The sequence below is a fragment of the Cydia amplana genome, chromosome 17 (assembly GCF_948474715.1).
Source record: "Cydia amplana chromosome 17, ilCydAmpl1.1, whole genome shotgun sequence".
In the NCBI taxonomy this organism is placed as follows: domain Eukaryota; kingdom Metazoa; phylum Arthropoda; class Insecta; order Lepidoptera; family Tortricidae; genus Cydia; species Cydia amplana.
Genome location: NC_086085.1, coordinates 10,507,107 through 10,525,402, shown reverse-complemented (window position 1 = coordinate 10,525,402; position 18,296 = coordinate 10,507,107). Strand labels below are relative to the sequence as shown.

The following is an 18,296-nucleotide window of genomic DNA, read 5'->3' as shown; positions in this document are numbered from 1 at the left end:
ATCTCCAGGCAGTTCTATTCTGAGCGTCTTCCTTACGCAAGTTAAGGCTTTCCATATCCTTCTCAATAGTTTTCGTCCATGAGGTACGTGGTCTTTCTCGTCCTCTTTTCATAGTATTTATGGATAGGCATTTTCTGACGATATGATTTTCCGGCCTTCGCATTATATGACCATACCATCTCAGTCGTGATTCAGATATTTTATCCGTTATGGGTGCGACTTTAAAGCTGCCTCTGAATCCTCTGATGTATATGTTACGTATCTTGTCCTTAAGTGTCACCCCCGCCGACCACCGAAGCATTCGCATTTCTGTTGTGTGTAGCTTCTGTTCATGGCATTGTTTGACTGGCTAGGCTTCACAGCCATACAACATCGCTGGTCTGGTAGTCGCAACTCACTAATAATATAAATAGAGCGAGGTGAAAGGGAGAGTGATGTCAAATTGAGATCAAGTTGGCATCTATTTGTATGTTCGAACCGGCCAGATGCAGTCATTAAAGGGGCCCACTGATTAGCAGTCCGCCGGACGATATCGGCTTGTCAGTTGGAACAAAAAATTGACAGCTCCGAACAACTGACAGGCCGATATCGTCCGTAAAATATTCCAACGCATGTCTAAGAACAATTGCCACTGACACGGCCCATTGGTTAGATTAAGGTCATCGCGCAAATTCATGGTCCGTAAAGGTACAACAACACAATACTCGTACAAGTAGGATTGATAGCTATTGTTTGATATGATCTTTCTAGCTGACACATAATAGAGTAATCATATTGATCAGTTGTACGTATTGTTGTTTGTGTACCATATTCGTCATGTCAGATATCGATAAAATAAAATATACAAGACAGCATGAGTGTATGTCCACCACCAGGCCAGTATTGGCTGATAATAAAAAAATATAGATACGTTAGGTTACTTTTACTTGACAAAATACCCGGTTGGCGAAGTGAAATCGCCAACGACGCATGCCATCGGAAAAATGAGAAGATTCATGCAACAGATTTTTCATTAGTTTGATTAGCGTCAACTGTTTATTATAATTTATAATTGAATTTTAACTGTCGTGAGACTAACATATATGTGCTTTTATTAGTCATTAAGTCATTATTATTCGTCCCACACGATTTTAGGGCGCTACGGTCGCGCACAGAGCGAGTAAAGGGTTCTGTTTATGTATTATAATGTATTTGTTTCTCACACAGATACGGCCGAGTGAACTACGTGCTGGCCAAGCGTCTGGAGCTTCTAGAGGTGGTGGGGCGACTACAACGCACGCTCGACGCCGGGGGAGACGCGGGGGCCACGTGCGAACTGGCCCATCACTTTCACGTGTACCACGTGCGGCCCCGGTGGCAAACATTCACTGACGCCGTGCAGCGCGACAAGGTAGGCAACTAGAGACGGGGCTGCTGCATTATACGCTAGACGCCAGGGGAGACGCGGGAGCCACGTGCGAACTGGCCCATCACTTTCACGTGTACCACGTGCGGCCCCGGTGGCAAACATTCACTGACGCCGTGCAGCGCGACAAGGTAGGCACCTAGAGACGGGTCTGCTGCATTATACGCTAGACGCCAGGGGAGACGCGGGAGCCACGTGCGAACTGGCCCATCACTTTCACGTGTACCACGTGCGGCCCCGGTGGCAAACCTTCACTGACGCCGTGCAGCGCGACAAGGTAGGCAACTAGAGATGGGGCTGCTGCATTATACGCTAGACGCCAGGGGAGACGCGGGAGCCACGTGCGAACTGGCCCATCACTTTCACGTGTACCACGTGCGGCCCCGGTGGCAAACCTTCACTGACGCCGTGCAGCGCGACAAGGTAGGCACCTAGAGATGGGGCTGCTGCATTATACGCTAGACGCCACGGGAGACGCCGGCGCCACATGTGAGCTGGCATGTGACAGCTCAGACCGTCAGATCAAGCTTTGAGTACTAAGCAGTAATCTGCCACGTATTGCATGCAGCATTTAGTCAGCATAGAAGTTTGTTTCCTAGTGGGGTCAACTGTCTCTGTAGCAGAACGTACACTTTTGAAGCTGGCTGGCTGGAGTGAATTCCATTCACAACGTGTCCATGTAATTATGCAGCTTGTTGTATAAACAAATTCTAAAAGCGTTTCATTTTGGAATCCACATCCACCCACTTGCACTTATCTAATCCACACATGTTTACATATTGATCACGTTACGGGTATTTCCAATCCCAAAAAATATCTTGGACGCTTTCCAAGTCGTAATTTTTTTGCGATTTTGGCAAGCGTAGGGGTTTTCCTAGAAAATGTATTATATTGTGACGTATGTGCTAACCTTGACAACCTGTAACGGATGACAGTACCAGAATAACAGTTTATCTTTAGGAAGCGGTTGTTTGTCAAAATGACGGATAGGGGCAAACGATTCTCAATTTATCCGTTTTAGAGATAAGTAGATAGAGATCTTTATTTGCATAAGGGCTTGTTAGACTAGACAAGCGTTTATGTACAACGCCATAATTCGAGTTCGTGCTGAAGCTGCTGATGTAATTTCGATTCCATGACTGGTGTGGATTGGCCTTTATATCTTATTCCTTTTGCTCGCAAACAAAAACAACGCGGCCATGCACGATAACAAACCACGAAGTGAATGCATTAAGGTCTGACCTCTCAACGTCAGATATCGACGCCGCGCCTAAGAATAATGCATTGACGTCTGTCATTGCGACCTTCATTGGCCAGACTCCCGAATTTGAATGAAGTATCGATTATCCAAATTTATTTCGAGAGGACTCTTGAATCGTCTTACCGCTTTGGGATATATTTAAGCTCGGTTTCAGATACAAGACTGTTAGAAATTTAGGCCTTACTATTTTTATCCGACTGTGTTTCAAATATAAACAAAAATACGCGGAAATATTGTACCTAATTATTTAATGAGACGCACCGGAAATAGATTTCTGGCCTAGGCCGGCAATATTGATCCTTGCTGAACTCGTGCTTTGTCGGACGCCGACTCGACCCGGTCATGTGTGCTCGCGCGGATATCTCCACCCACCAGCATCTCAAAGACTCTTCACTTACATCAGACTTTGACATAGATACGTCGCTATTGAACTTTTAGATTATAAATTATTCGTTTTTATTATTTTTAGATTGTATTCTCGCGCATTTTTTTTTTGAGAAATTCAATATACTCGTACTATACTTCGAAGTGAAATAGAATATCCAACATCTTATCGCTATGCCATCCAATAACTACTTGGCCGGGAATCCCTAATTTCCCGGCCTCTGTAGTAATGTCTATTAACATTGATCATTTTGTTTCAGACGAAGTCAGTGGAGACCATAAGCAAAGAGTTCCCTTTCCATGAGTTCTTCGATGATGCCCCAAAACCTCTGTTCCCCGGGAAGTCCTATGATGAAGACCTGGAAATCGCTCTTAGCTGCTACAGGTGAGATAACACTAGAGAACCATCATCATCACCCGCCCCGTTAAGTGACAATTTATCTGGACATCTGTACAAATAAAGTACAAATTAATTTGGGAACAATCTTAGCTTATACTTGTACCTACGTACTTAGATACATTGAAAATGTCCATATAACTCGGAAACGAATATATTTGTGTTAAACACACGACTAAATGCCCTTACCATTTTTCGAACCCACCCTGGGGCCCGTTTCTCAAAAGCTTGTTACTTGTAATACAAGCGGATGTCACTTTTTGACAGCTTTTGTTAGAAAGTTAAGTTAGTTGTATTACAAGTTACAAGCTTTTAAGAAACGGGCCCCTGGTTTACTAAACAATGTGCTCAAGCTTTGCAGCCAGGGTCATTGCCGGCTAGGATAGACTCGGGAGTAACTCGATAACGGTCAGATTTTTAACTCCACTCGTTGGCCTTACTACATTCCTATGGACTACCCAAACTCTCTGATAAACATTGCCCGCCATTACCTGCGTCGTCGTGAACTAACACACGAGCGATGTGTGTTTTCCGTTTTTTAATGTAGGTAAGTAATTCACGATGAATGGTGTATTAACGGCCTGTGCAAGTGTGCACACGTACACGTAGCGGGTGTACTCTGACCTTAAGTCTAACTCTATTGACACCTATAATAAAGATTAGTCGTAGATAATGTGGGTGTTTCTTGGAGATGTGAGCAATATCGTTACTATAATTTTCAACTTATTCTAAGTTACAATGAGATCACTGGTTGATTTAACATTTTAAAACCACAACAAACGTTATTAGCCATATATATGTTGGAGTGCAATTTTACAACTCGCAGTAGTCGCAGTGACGTACATATGTTTCGTAACAAGCTGAATAAACAATGTCTGAGAATTCACGACTTTTTTTATAGGTACAAAATACTTTGAGATAGACGTCATGTACTATTGATAGTAATTTGTAGGCAAGTTATTAGCATACGACGCCGCCTTAGGCACAGATCACGTCCACTATAGATGAAGCAAAATAACTCACGGTCACCAGGCATGGGCACTCCCGTAATAATTTATTGAATACAGTTGCGTCCAGTTTTATGACCTGTACACTGCCTGTACATAAACTAGTGGTCTGTGAGCTAGCTATAGACCTCTCAAACCCCCATAGCTCCCCCATTTTGAAAAATTTACATAAACTTAGTCGCACCTGCACACTCAATTTCAGCGTCATATAGAAAAGATCACCCGGTCAAACGAACAGACAAACACACAGTTTTGCCGAAGCTGAAGCGGAGATCTTCGATCTCGCTCGGTTATAAATATATCTACAAAAATTGTGCTTTAATGATTACGGGCTTTTTTGTATAAAATAGTGTAGGGTACAACTCAGTATTGCTGCTTGTGGCCTGACATTTTACACCTATGTATTTGCTCCGTGCTCTTCGTAAACGCTTCTTAATACGCTGTCTGATTAGTCTATGGCCAGAGGGGATCACGCTATAGGGCCACTTATATAGGTATTATAATTAAAATCAAGCACTTAATTATGTTTGCATAGACAAAGTATTGTGTTGTCGGATAATCACATATATGCTGACAGGCCTATTATATTATTAGTAAAGAACGATATCTATTAAAATAGCAAATTTATAAGTACTAGATGCCATAGTAATTTAGTTAAACTTGTAATGTTGTGTTCCTAGAAGTGGAGTCCATACTTCTGGAGTTGCAGACACTATTTAGGCTAAGGTAACCGCTTACCGTCACGGAGCTTAAGGCTTGTTTGCCCGTTATCTATTAAAATATTGCCCCCAGATACATCAACCACATCTTCGAAGAGCTGGAGGAGTTCCGAGCATTTGAGCTGCTTCGCTCAGGCTTGGACCGATCCAAGTACCTTCTAGTCAAGGAAGCCAAGATCATAGCCATGACCTGTACTCATGCTGCGTTGAAGCGATCAGAACTAGTGCAGATGGGTAAGTCTTATTGAAAATAGTTTACAGTTCTTTAAACTTAGTTCCTATGGTTGCCACTCCTACATAATAAACTATGTCTTTGAAGAGCTGGAGTTTCGTTAATTTTGAGCTGTCCCGTTCGGTAAAAGACCAGACATTTCTAGTAAGATCTTTAGATCTAAATTAATACTCAAAATCAATGATCAAGTGCTGATTGAATGTTTAGAGAAGCACATTAAACCATTGAATTGCAAGAATTTCTAAAAGAAGTTTCCCTATTCACTTGATCGAGCCGAATTCCTATATTTTGTAGTTTCTCCGTACGCTTCCGAAAATTTACTGGTTACCATGTAAATAAATCGTTATAAATTTAATATCTCTTCAGGTTGCATTTGGAAAATTGCTAAAAAATTTAATATTATTTTCAGGTTTTAAATACGACAATATCCTAATGGAAGAGTCCGCCCAAATCCTCGAGATAGAAACATTCATCCCGCTCCTACTGCAAAACCCTCAAGACGGACGCTCGCGGCTCAAGCGCTGGATCATGATCGGCGACCACCACCAGCTGCCGCCCGTCGTCAAGAACATGGCCTTCCAGAAGTACTGCAACATGGAGCAGAGCCTGTTCACGCGCATGGTGCGGCTGGGCGTGCCCTATGTGGAGCTGGACGCGCAGGGCCGCGCGAGGCCGAGGTCAGTTCTGCTACATAGTCTAGAACACGTTCCAGCAGTGCTGCAACATGGAGCAGAGCCTGTTCACGCGCATGGTGCGGCTGGGCGTGCTCTATGTGGAGCTGGACGCGCAGGGCCGCGCGAGGCCGAGGTCAGTCCTGTTACATAGTCTAGAACATGTTCCAGCAGTGCTGCAACATGGAGCAGATCTTGTTCACGCGCATGGTGCGGCTGGGCGTGCCCTATGTGGAGCTGGACGCGCAGGGCCGCGCGAGGCCGAGGTCAGTTCTGCTACATAGTCTAGAACACGTTCCAGCAGTGCTGCAACATGGAGCAGAGCCTGTTCACGCGCATGGTGCGGCTGGGCGTGCCCTGCGTGGAGCTGGACGCGCAGGGCCGCGCGAGGCCGAGGTCAGTTCTGCTACATAGTCTAGAACACGTTCCAGCAGTGCTGCAACAAGGATCAGAGCCTGTTCACGCGCATGGTGCGGCTGGGCGTGCTCTATGTGGAGCTGGACGCGCAGGGCCGCGCGAGGCCGAGGTCAGTCCTGTTACATAGTCTAGAACATGTTCCAGCAGTGCTGCAACATGGAGCAGAGCTTGTTCACGCACATGGTGCGGCTGGGCGTGCCCTAGGTGGAGCTTAACGCCCAGATAATGTGTAGATAATCAATAATTTAAACACAGTAGGTAGCTGAAGCCTTAAGTACTTATGTTTCGCAGAAAAACCAGATTTTTATTGCTATTCGTACGATACGTTGGTTAACATTATAATTAATCACACTAATTTATTTCAAACAATTTGTAATGCTGGAAGTTAACATTAGATTTTTGAAATATAATATGAGTGTAGATTTAATAATCGTTAAAACTTGTAAAGCATATGTTTAAAAATGGGACTCAACATTGTATTATTATATTTTACAGCAAGGTTATCGTAACCGTCTGATACAACACAGTAGTTACCTTTGTTAGTAACAATACAGTAGGCTCATTGTATGGCTAAACCGTTGTTACAACGCAGTGCATTGTGAAAAGGGTCAGAAGTTATATTACTCATGATGCTATTTTTGTTTGTTTTTGTGTAGCCCGCATACTTATTTTAATTTGACAATGAGTCACAACAAATGCGGTCGTTTTAAATACTTAGAAATATAGAACAGTGTTCTCACATCATACGTAGTCTACAGCACCACCCAGGGCTAGATTTGAACATGCTTCAGCAGTCGAGGCTGACGCCATAACCTCTAAGCCACCCGGGTCACTGCGACATCGATCACATTTTAATAAATAGAATTATACATTAATTTTCTCGTATATCTTAAAACGGCTAGGTGCATTTAAGCTAACGGACACCTCTAAGGCCGACCCGCCACTGTACAAGCAACCATTTTTCCTATATGCAACGACAGCTTAAAAAAAACTCAAAATCGTTTGTTTTATAATTCTTATCAATGACGTTTTCCAGAAAATCATCCCAAATGACTCACAGTCATCTCTTTTTTATAAAATACAACATCAGTAGTTTAATTTCATCCAGTCCGCTCTTTGATCTTTGATCAAGCTTATTAGCATCTTGAAATAAACTTGTTAATTGAATCTTAACGCACGAATGATATCTGCTAGAATGACCTAGTGTAAATGTCTGAGCTGAACTATGTCAGTGTATATTATCTACGAAAGATGATATAATCTTGCGTATTTAGTGAGTCATTGTGGACGTCATAACTTCCAGATGTTTTTTTTATTATCTTTTTTATGTCCCATAGTTCTTATGTCAGCGAATTAAGAACCATGGGACATATTTTTGAGTAAGTTACTTACAAGTATGTGTTGATCCTATTACAAGAACTATTTCTTTCCATACAGCATTTGCAACCTTTACCGATGGCGGTACCGCGCGCTGGGTGACTTGGGCCATGTGACCAGACTACCCGAGTACCGAGCAGCCAACGCCGGGCTCCGATACGATTTCCAGCTGGTTAACGTGGAGGATTTCAATGGGGCTGGCGAGACTGAGCCCAGTCCGTACTTCTACCAGGTACGGTATATACAGTGTGGAAAGATAAGTCGGGCCCTGGAGGGAAACTACCTTAAATCCTTAAGCTGGCTCATTTTACTTAAATGAGACATTCCTTTATTTTTAAAAAGAAACAAAACTGCATTCAAAGATTTTCTAAAACTCGCTTGCCTCGCCCGGGACTCGAACCGACTAAAAATTCCAAAAAATAAAAACTCGCAATTTTATTCTACTAGTCGATACAGTTAATGTTAATGATAACATTTCTCCAAGAAACATTAGGTCTTAAACTCGTCTGTCGTACAAAATATCCATAAAATGTAATATTTAGTACTCATGATTTTTTTAGACAAGCCAAATTGAAGAAAAAAAGAAAAATACTTTGAATGCAGTTTTGTTTCTTTTTAAAAATAAAGGAATGTCTCCATTAAGTAAAATGAGCCAGCTTAAGGATTTAAGGTAGTTTCCCTCCAGGGCCCGACTTATCTTTCCACACTGCGCCACGTCACGTGACTGGCCGAGATACCAGCATAGCACGTAGCAGCATAGCATGTATTATCATGCCGCGATCAGAAAGGGATTAGAAATAACAGATTTCCATACACTTACGTCAAAATCAATATGGATTGACAGCTATCTCAATCCCTTTCTAATCGCGATTCAGTAATATGTATGTACTTCTTTTGTGTTTTTTATTTATTTATTTGACATTTAGATTTTATTCTAGAAACATTCTAGACTAGTATTTTTTATAAAAAAATGTTTCATGTTTGACGATCCTTTTGTGAAATTCTTAAATTTGTGTTAAATTTGAATTGTATAATAATCCAATATTATTATGGAATAATAACATAAATAAATTGCTCTGATAATTAGCTTAATATATAAGTATGTTACGATTCATAAGTGCTTGTTGCTAGGCCTACATGAATAAAGTATATTTTGACTTTGACTTTGACTTTGACACGCGGGTTGGCTACGATAGTTGCACATACTTCGGGATAGACGCCGCGTAATATAGACCGTGTGTGCCACTAAAGTTGAAATGTGAACGCCGTATTGCATGCAACTACGCTTTGCATGGCGACCCTGTCGCGATGTTGCTCTGTTAAGTGAAAATTGGCTCCTATAAGACTAGTTGCGCCAACCACTATTGGCGGACTGATCAACGCCACTCAGCAGTAAATTATGAAAATTCCAAAATAATAACATTTTAAGAACATTTTAACGGAGACAGACGATTTGATGAAACCGACCCTTAAACAATTTAAACCTATATATGTGCTCCCACTCCCGCTTAACAGTTGTACATAATTTTGTAACAAATATTAAAACACGTTGGTTTAATACTTATTATTCTCACGTCTAAAATTAATTGCCCTAGTTGTAAATCGTCAGTGTAATTAAGTAGATACTATTACGAACAAAAAGAGATAGCTGTAAACCACATCGTCATCTTCTAAAACAATTAAAAAATACTTATTAGTCTTATAAATATATCCGTGCATCAAGGTCATTGATATGAAAATATGATATTCCATCTGTATAACATGTGGCCTCTGTTCCTGATAAGCCTTAACATGAATCACATATGTTATACATAAAAATTTCTATCTACACAATATATAAATCTGTACTTCGTCCAAGATGTTTTTAAAACCACAGGATATTCTTTATCTCAAACGTGTTCTGAAAAGTTCACTTTTTGTTTGTAAATCAAAACGAAAAGTGGAAAGCGTATAGAGTATTCTTCTTCCTCGCGTTATCCCGGCATTTTGCCACGGCTCATGGGAGCCTGGGCTCCGCTTGACAACTAAAAATATACAGTAGGTACAATAATGAATGTTCGTAGGATTATATTACTCCTAATAATGCCTTTCTTTCCGGACACTAATGTATATTATCCATAATTTCCAGAATTTGGCCGAGGCGGAATACGTCGTAGCCGTATTCATGTACATGCGGATAATCGGCTGGCCTGCTGAGAGGATATCAATCTTGACCACGTACAACGGACAGAAGCATCTCATTCGTGACGTCATCGACAAGCGTTGCGCCGACAACCCCCTTATCGGTCGACCTCATAAGGTAACATTTGTCGGCCGTCAGATTCATCTTCCTCGCTTTGTCCCGGCATTTTGCCACGGCTCATGGGAGCCTGGGGTCCGCTTGGCAACTAATCCCAGTAATTGGCGTGGGCACTAGTTTTTATGAAAGCGACTGCCATCTGACCTTCCAACCCAGAGGGTAAACTAGGCCCGTATTGGGATTAGTCCGGTTTCCTCACGATGTTTTCCTTCACCGAAAAGCGACTGGTAAATATCAAATAATATTTCGTACATAAGTTCTGAAAAACTCATTGCTACGAGCCGGGGTTCGAACCCGCGACCTCCGGATTGCAAGTCGCACGCTCTTACCGCTAGGCCACCAGCGCTTCCGTCAGATTGTCTGACACATTGCCTGACCTAAAATGGTTCAGTTTAAAACACACACAGGTTCTTATAACTAACTGGTCTCTGCCCGCGACTCGTCTTCGTAGAAATCGGTGTTCTGTCTGCCCCCTCGACAGTACTAAGGTCTGCCTTAGTACTCTCATACTAAACTGTTAAAACTGTAACCATTTTTTGCACCACCTTAGGACATGGATCCCGGGATAAAGATATCCTTTGCCCTTTTCCAGGTTATAAACTATCTGTGTGTCAAATGTTATCAAATTATGCTTGTAAAAAGACAATTTTGTCAACATCAGATCAGAGCTAGTTAACCAACTGTACCTATTCATGTTGTATTTATTTTCTGCTATTAAAGATGCAAGACCAGTACAATAAATGTAAATAACATATGTCAGTAACCTTCTGAAACATTCTATATTTTTAAATCCCCTTTTCGGGGCTCTCCCTATATGAACAGTCACAATTGTAATATTTAAATTATAACGGTTTATATTATCACTACATACCTACCTAGTTAAAAGGAAAAACTATGTACTCTGGGTTTAGAAATTCCTGCGGTTTACTATGAAACATTCCATACAATAAAATTTTGCGAACTCTTTAACGATACAAACAGGTTGGTGCAACCGACCCTAAGCATAGAGAAAAAAATACATAGAGTGCTCACTCCATACATCAGTTCAGACTATTAATTTCAGTGTCTACATCTAGCATCGAGTAGCGGAACTATCAGTACTGCTACTTGACAATAGATGTAGCACCGACCTGAAAGTCTTATCTCAACAGCATAAGACTTTCCGGTCGGTGCTACATCTATTGTCAAGTAGCAGTACTGATAGTTCCGCTACTCGATGCTAGATGCTAATAGTCTTTTTGGTACTAAAACTGATGTATGGAGTGAGCACTCTATGTATTTTTTTCTCTATGCCCTAAGTATAATGCGTATGTTGTATGTGTTGTCGTTATTAAGTTTTAGCAACCTACGATTTTTTTAATCCGTCATTCGTCCAGATTTAATGTTCGCTGATTCAAAAAATACTTAGTCCCCGAAAAACGGCGAGGACGATTTGCAAAAAGCTTTTTTTGTTTGAAATGATCTTACTCAATACTCAATCATTTATCTTTACGGGTTCCAGGAAAAATGGAGTGAACTCTTCAAATATTATAGTCACTCTTATAGCGACGCGAGTTCATCACGCTTTCAATCCGCTCGCAGGGAAGGGGGTGGTAGTGCGCGCCTTTAGCTTTTTCTTATAGTAATACATGCATTTCCTCTTTGCTGATGCTGACTGAACTGCTGGTGTACACTATAAAATTATTGCATTTTGTTTCGTTACGTCGTTTCCTTTTTTGTTAAGAAGAAGAAGAAGAAAATAAATTTATTCAGGACGCTTACAATATCGCTTAAATCTATTATTACACTTTATTATACTAAGCATAAACGTCACTGAAAAGGTCTCCCCTCAGCTTGGTGTAGTTACCTCTAGGTATCTTGACGCTGGTCTTCCGTGGAGACCTGTCCAAGAGATCGCGTCAGTACGTAAACTTATATATACTTAAATGTTACGGAATCACATTTTGACAACTGAATCACATTTTGACACTGCCTTTACTGTTCTGAGCTATCTTCTTGCCCTGGGCTCCACGGAAGACCAGCGCTATAGCATATATATTGTGTTAGAGCATATGCTGAGTGGTGTCCATTTGTAGCCTCTATAGCAGCATCAATACTACGATTATTATTGCATGTTAGTTTAAGCTACTAATAGTTTTAACTGTTTAGTGTATAAGATCTTCTTTCTTAAATTTATATGTGTGGTGCTGTATGTAGATGGTTTTTGCAATAAACGTTTTTCTATTCTATTCTATATATTTTATTGTGTCAGGTGACGACGGTGGACAAGTACCAGGGACAGCAGAACGACATCGCGCTGGTGTCGCTGGTGCGCACGAAGGCCGTGGGCCACGTGCGCGACCTGCGGCGTCTCATCGTGGCAGCGTCTCGTGCCCGACTGGGGCTGTACATCTTCGCGCGGGCCAACCTGTTCCGGAACTGCTTCGAGCTGCAGCCCACCTTTAACCAGGTCGGTACCGAGCAGGGATGTTGCGGATGCCGATTTTTTGACATCCGCGGGTGCGGATGCTGATTTTTAAAGGCTCTCGTCCGCGGATGCGGATGTCAAGATAGTACCATAAAAAACGTCAAATATTACATTTTAGTAATTTTTATTTCAAAAAACCGGCCAAGTGCGAGTCGGTCTCGCGTTCCAAGGGTTCCGTACATTAAGTCCCACTCACGCTTGACTGCTCATTTCTAATAGGTTTTTTTGGTTAATGACTAAATTACCTAGCAGTCAATCACTTACGCCGATGCTAAGACGTTCCTGTACCGACCTGTTCCACATCCGCATCCGCATTAAATCCGCATCGATTTTATGCGGATGCGGATGCGGATGTTGAAAATAATGCGGAAGTTCCGCGGTTGCGGATGCGGATGCGGATATTCGCAACATCCCTGGTACCGAGTGGCAGAGTTCTCGGGTAGCATTGTTATACCGTGTGAAGGCCGAGACCAAAGCCCTGTAAAGTAAAGTGCACGAAGCAAGCAGCGCTGGAGTAAGGTAGTGCGAGCTTCTCAGAAAATCGTCGTATAATAGAATCCTAAATATGCCTTTTATCAAATTCCCCGGCAAAACACGGCACACGGCGGTACGCATCGGTGGTCGTAAATGCATAACCTCTATTAGTTTTTATTTATTAACAAACATACATGTCAAAGTAACATATAAGGACAAGGAGTGTTATCATATGATGACCAACAAATCAATTTATAAGCATATTAATTTTATTTTATAAGGCTTGTAGGCGGTTTATAAATAATAGCATTTTGCCAGCATTTCGATGCAATATGATATCATGATATTTTCAAATCGAAGTTGTATAAATGCCAGATGGCCAGTTTGTGGTAGGTAATATTTCCACGTATAAACTAGCATAAGCATTTTAGTCGGTCAGTAAATATTTGATTACGACTAGTTATTTTCGTCTACAACGTACCAGTTATCAAAAGTTAGGGTTCAATAATTTTGTACCCGAAGAGATATTCATTTAGTTCCTTTGGGTCATGCCACAAATTGGCTCGCTGAATTATCTATTACCTAATTTTCTATTACATTCGAATTTAAACTGTTGTGAGACATAAGTACTAACATTGAATAATTTTACGGTTTTTATTTAGACTCACTTGTTTTAAGTCACTCGCGCGACATATTTCGGAGAGCCTAGATCTCCAATTATTCAATGTTATATCTATTACATTGTTTTATTTTTCATTTCACTTTCACCAACTCCTGAAAATGCATTTAAAATAGCGGTACCTAATATCATGTTAATGTTTTCGGAGTTTGTTTTGTATTAGGGGCTACAGAACCCTTCACCTTGACATGCTCTTAGCCGGTTTTTATATCCTTCTGTCAGAGCAATAACTGTAAAATTATCACAGACAGTCATTGTTAGTTCAGGCGGGTGACGGCATGGAGCTTCAAAATCTGAATTTGATTAGATATTAACTCGCCATACATTTCACGCGCATTTATGCAGATACTCGTACGTGACGTTTGTGCAAGCTGCACTGATAAATTTTAATGCTGTCATAAGTATCAAATTGAGAACAGATTTCTAAAGATCAAGTGCCACTGCAGATTTAAATATGTAGATAAATTACGAGTGTTAAGAGAACTTGATGGGAAGTTCAGAGGGACTACCGCGAAAACGGAAATTCGCAAATTGCGGAGATCTTTCTCTTTTACTCCAATGAAGGCGTAATTAGAGTGACAGAGAAAGATACCCGCTATTTGCGAACTGCGATTTTCGCGGTTATAGCCCAGGTTGTGTATTTACAGTTTCTTGAAGTTTTAAACTGCGGTTTACGGGCGTGTACGAGTAGGTACAGTCAGCAGCAGAAGTTGCTAAGCGGGCCAGGTGTTCAAAATTATCTTGACGCGACTTTATTGATAAGAGAATAAGAGCGTGTCAATGTAATTTTGAACACCTCGCCCGCTTAGCAACTTCTGCTGCTGACTGTATAACAAACATACATAAAAAAGTGTTTCTGATTTTTTCGCGGAACGTCAATTCAAATAAGTGTCTATCTGCACTACACTTTCATGTTCAAAACAGTTCCACGAAAGAGTCGAATTAATTTTCATTTCGATGGTAAGTACCCACCATTAACCCCAATTTTAGTTTTCCTAAATTGACCTGGTTAATGTTTATGGGACGTTAAAACAATTGACATCAATCAACGCACATTGTTATGTCTGGGTATTTTTGAATACGATCACCTGCGTGGTATTTGAGGGTTTAGCCAAGATGGCAATCCATGGTAGAAAACGCCAATTCAAACTTCAAAACAAATAATGTATAGAAGTCACGTGAATTTTCGTAGGATCTGTCATCCGGATACATATTATCTTTTCTGGATACATATTGTCATCTTGGCTAGATATGTACAGTCGCCATCAGATATATCGGAGCGGCCGAGGCGCTCACATATATCTGAACACGCCTCGATTGTCAAGGTGTTAGAGTGCGTGTTTAGATATTCTTGAGCACCTCGGCCGCTCCGATATATCTGATGGCGACTGTACCTTAGACTGACTAACCTAGATTTTTATCACGCGTCACGCTCAGTGGAACTTATTTGGCTATAAGTAATCTGTAGATGTAGACCCGTGTAAAATATCTAGCCTTGGTTCGACGAAGCTAACTCTGCATGGCTTGTTGCAAGGAAAAAGTGTGCCGATTTCACCATTATTGTCATATTTCTATGAAAATATGCCGTTTATAATGACACACCCCCACTTTGTCCTTCTATTCGGTGCAAAGTTAGCTTAGGGCCACTTGTACCATCTCATTAACCCGGCGTTAACCCGTTAAACCGTTAACCAAGTGTCAAATTGTACTGGTAACCATGGTAACTCTAGGTTTAACTGGTTAACCCCGGGTAGTGGAATAGTGCAAAGGCGCTTAGACGCACTCTAAAGGTTTCGTCACACGCGCGCGTTATCCGGGCGGGGTGTGAGAGGGGCGCGTTACTTTTACATATAAAACGCTCACGCCCCGCCCGGAAAACGCGCCTGTGTGACGAAGCTTTTAAGGCGCGGCGACGCGTCACGCGGTCGATGTTGATCGTACAACGTCCATACACAAACCTGTTTAATGTAGTTTGTCTGTTTTCGATGTATTTAGTGATAGGTTTCTTTCATTGCATTTGCAACACCTACTGACATATGTAAATTTATTAATTTCCGCTACACAAAGGTTGTCTGGAAGAGATCGCTTTTTAGCGATAAGACCGCCTGTTGTTTACCTCTGTTTGTATTTCTGTTTTATTTGTATTGTCTTCTTCGAACGAGCGAGCGAAGTTCTTACATTCGACTTGGGACACGCGGCTGGCTAGGGGCACGTCCCGGCATTTCAATGTTTTTAAGCTGAACTATCAGAGGATAGTTTGATACACAATAACTTAAGTAAATTTGTTCTAATTTCAATGAAATTGGGTAAACGTGTAGTTGAGGGCATTATATTTTAGTCATTAAATTATGAGCAGGCTCGCTCAAGGGGTTATTGAGCTAGAAGAGCTTAGAAGGCCAAAAAGCAATTTGAGAGGGGTCTTGCTATTCTGGTCATCTTTTTTGCAAGAAAGTATGGTCGAGTTTGGTATCAAATGAAAGTGCTCGGCTTACACATTTATATATATTTTTTTAATTTACCATTAATTAAACTACAGTTCTATGCGAAACGCGAGTTCTCAGTTCGGGGCGAACTACTAGTTTATTGAGGTGTGCAATAAAGAGTATTTGTATTGTATTGTGATTGCAGTTGGTGGCGCGACCACTGGAGCTGGTGCTGGTCCCGGGCGAGCGCTACCCGGCGCAGCGCGCGCTGGGCGCGGCCGTGCCGCAGGAGCTGGCGCTGGTCGCGCGCGACATGCCGCACATGGCGCGCTTCGTGTACGACATGTACCTAGAGCGCGTGCGCGACCACCAGCGACAGGAGGTACGTACTTATCAACTTAAGAGCCAACAGGAGTGGTCATTTCTCCATACAAACGTACTCGACTGTTTCCTCCGTGGGTTTTGAAGCTAGAGCAATGATTTTTTTCAACACAGATTAATATTGTCAATATCTGTGTCGGACCGTTTTGATTTTTTTGATAGTTTTGTTTTTTAAGGCGCTAGTGCCCTTCAAAAATGGCCAAAATGGCCTAATTGACTATGCCGCAATGAGAGGCGTGCTATTCAAAACTGATATCAATTAGTCAAAAAAGCAAAACGGTCCGACACAGATAATGTCATTATCATTTAGATTTCCAAATTTGGTTACGATTGGTTAAGTTTTGGAGGAGGAAACAGTCGAGTACGAAACCTCGATTTTTGAGATTTTTACGCAGGATTTTTCGCCTTGTCCTTATCGCACTAGTTTTAGGAGCCGCTTCCATTAGCGAGACGGGTATATTTACCTAAAATATTTAAATCTTAGCTCCTGTTGGCTCTTAATCGCGCTTGGTAATATGCACTTGCAGTTTGAACGCAATCGGACCAATAACGAAGAGGTTAAAAACGGCGGCTGTTTTTAATGACTTACGGGCGTTTTTCCTTTCTTATAGTATAAGTAGTATCTCTGCCCGGCTGTGTAGGTATAACTTAGTTTCAATTCTTTATTTCGCACTCAAACTCAAACTCAAAATATAATTTATTCATGTAGCAACAAGCACTTATAAAGCACTTTCTGTGCTAGTATGGAAAACCTATGATCCATAAGTGCGCGATATAGGCGCGCTTTTACAACGTTCAACGCGTGTCGACGGTCGGTATTGTTTGCAACAACAGTCTTGCTAAATCTTGTTTTATTTTCAAGAAATCTTTTTAGTCATAGTGTTTGTTTTTAGTATTGTTTAATATCTTATTTATGGCGGGACGACTTGGACGCATTCTACCCCAAATGGTGGGATAATGCTGATGACAGGGTCGAGTGGAAAAAACGAGGGGAGGCCTTTGCCCAGCAGTGGGACACCAAAATAGGCTAGAGGAAAAAAAAATCTTATTTACATATGTTTACAATATTCAGCAGGCGCAGCAGAGCTGGTCAGCGCCGGGCACGTCGCGCGCGGCCAAGTCGCGCGAGCCGCGACACTTCGTGCCGTCGCACCCCGGCGCCGACGATGATGACGACTTCCAACCCACGCAGATCGTCAACGAGGTCGACGAACCCGAGCCCAACTAGACCTAGACCTACCCCACGAGAGGCAAGGTACCTATTGTGGGGCCGATATCAACGTGCTTGCAGACAATTATATGTTACATAGGTTAAGGGCGTTCCAAAATTGAAGCGCTTCAATAGGGTATTTTCCTACTAGTCAAATCAGTAACTTTTTTTAGAACTGTCAAAACGATTTGCTAATATGGAATTTATATGAAACATTACATCGTGACGTCACGGTCAACTCGCCTACTTTTTATATTTCTATCCGATTTATTAAATAGGACTTGTGTTTAAAAATAACTCCTATCTGTGTTTTTCTAATAATTATCTGGTGCTTTATTTCATGCATGGTGTAAAATAGTTTATTTTAAATACAGTATAATACCCTATTGTACAGTTGCTTCGAGGTATTTTTGTTGCCCTATACTGACTCGTTGCTTTTGGCCTTACAATCGTTCAATTATACCAGGCAAATACACTCCAAGTCTCATTTACA

The 18,296-nt window shown here is 41.5% G+C and overlaps 1 protein-coding gene across 1 annotated transcript in view; it reads left to right on the top strand.

Moving 5' to 3' along the window:
- The window catches only part of LOC134655915 (RNA helicase aquarius), a 91,059-nt gene extending 73,238 nt beyond the window's left edge, over positions 1-17,821 (top strand). The window contains exons 19-27 of the mRNA XM_063511418.1: positions 1,207-1,390; positions 3,311-3,435; positions 5,247-5,407; positions 5,815-6,082; positions 7,931-8,102; positions 9,999-10,169; positions 12,421-12,618; positions 16,418-16,594; positions 17,666-17,821. Of these exons, the coding sequence (XP_063367488.1) occupies positions 1,207-1,390; positions 3,311-3,435; positions 5,247-5,407; positions 5,815-6,082; positions 7,931-8,102; positions 9,999-10,169; positions 12,421-12,618; positions 16,418-16,594; positions 17,666-17,821 (1,612 nt within the window). The remainder of the gene's footprint in view (positions 1-1,206; positions 1,391-3,310; positions 3,436-5,246; positions 5,408-5,814; positions 6,083-7,930; positions 8,103-9,998; positions 10,170-12,420; positions 12,619-16,417; positions 16,595-17,665) is intronic.
- The last annotated feature ends 475 nt before the right edge of the window (positions 17,822-18,296 follow it).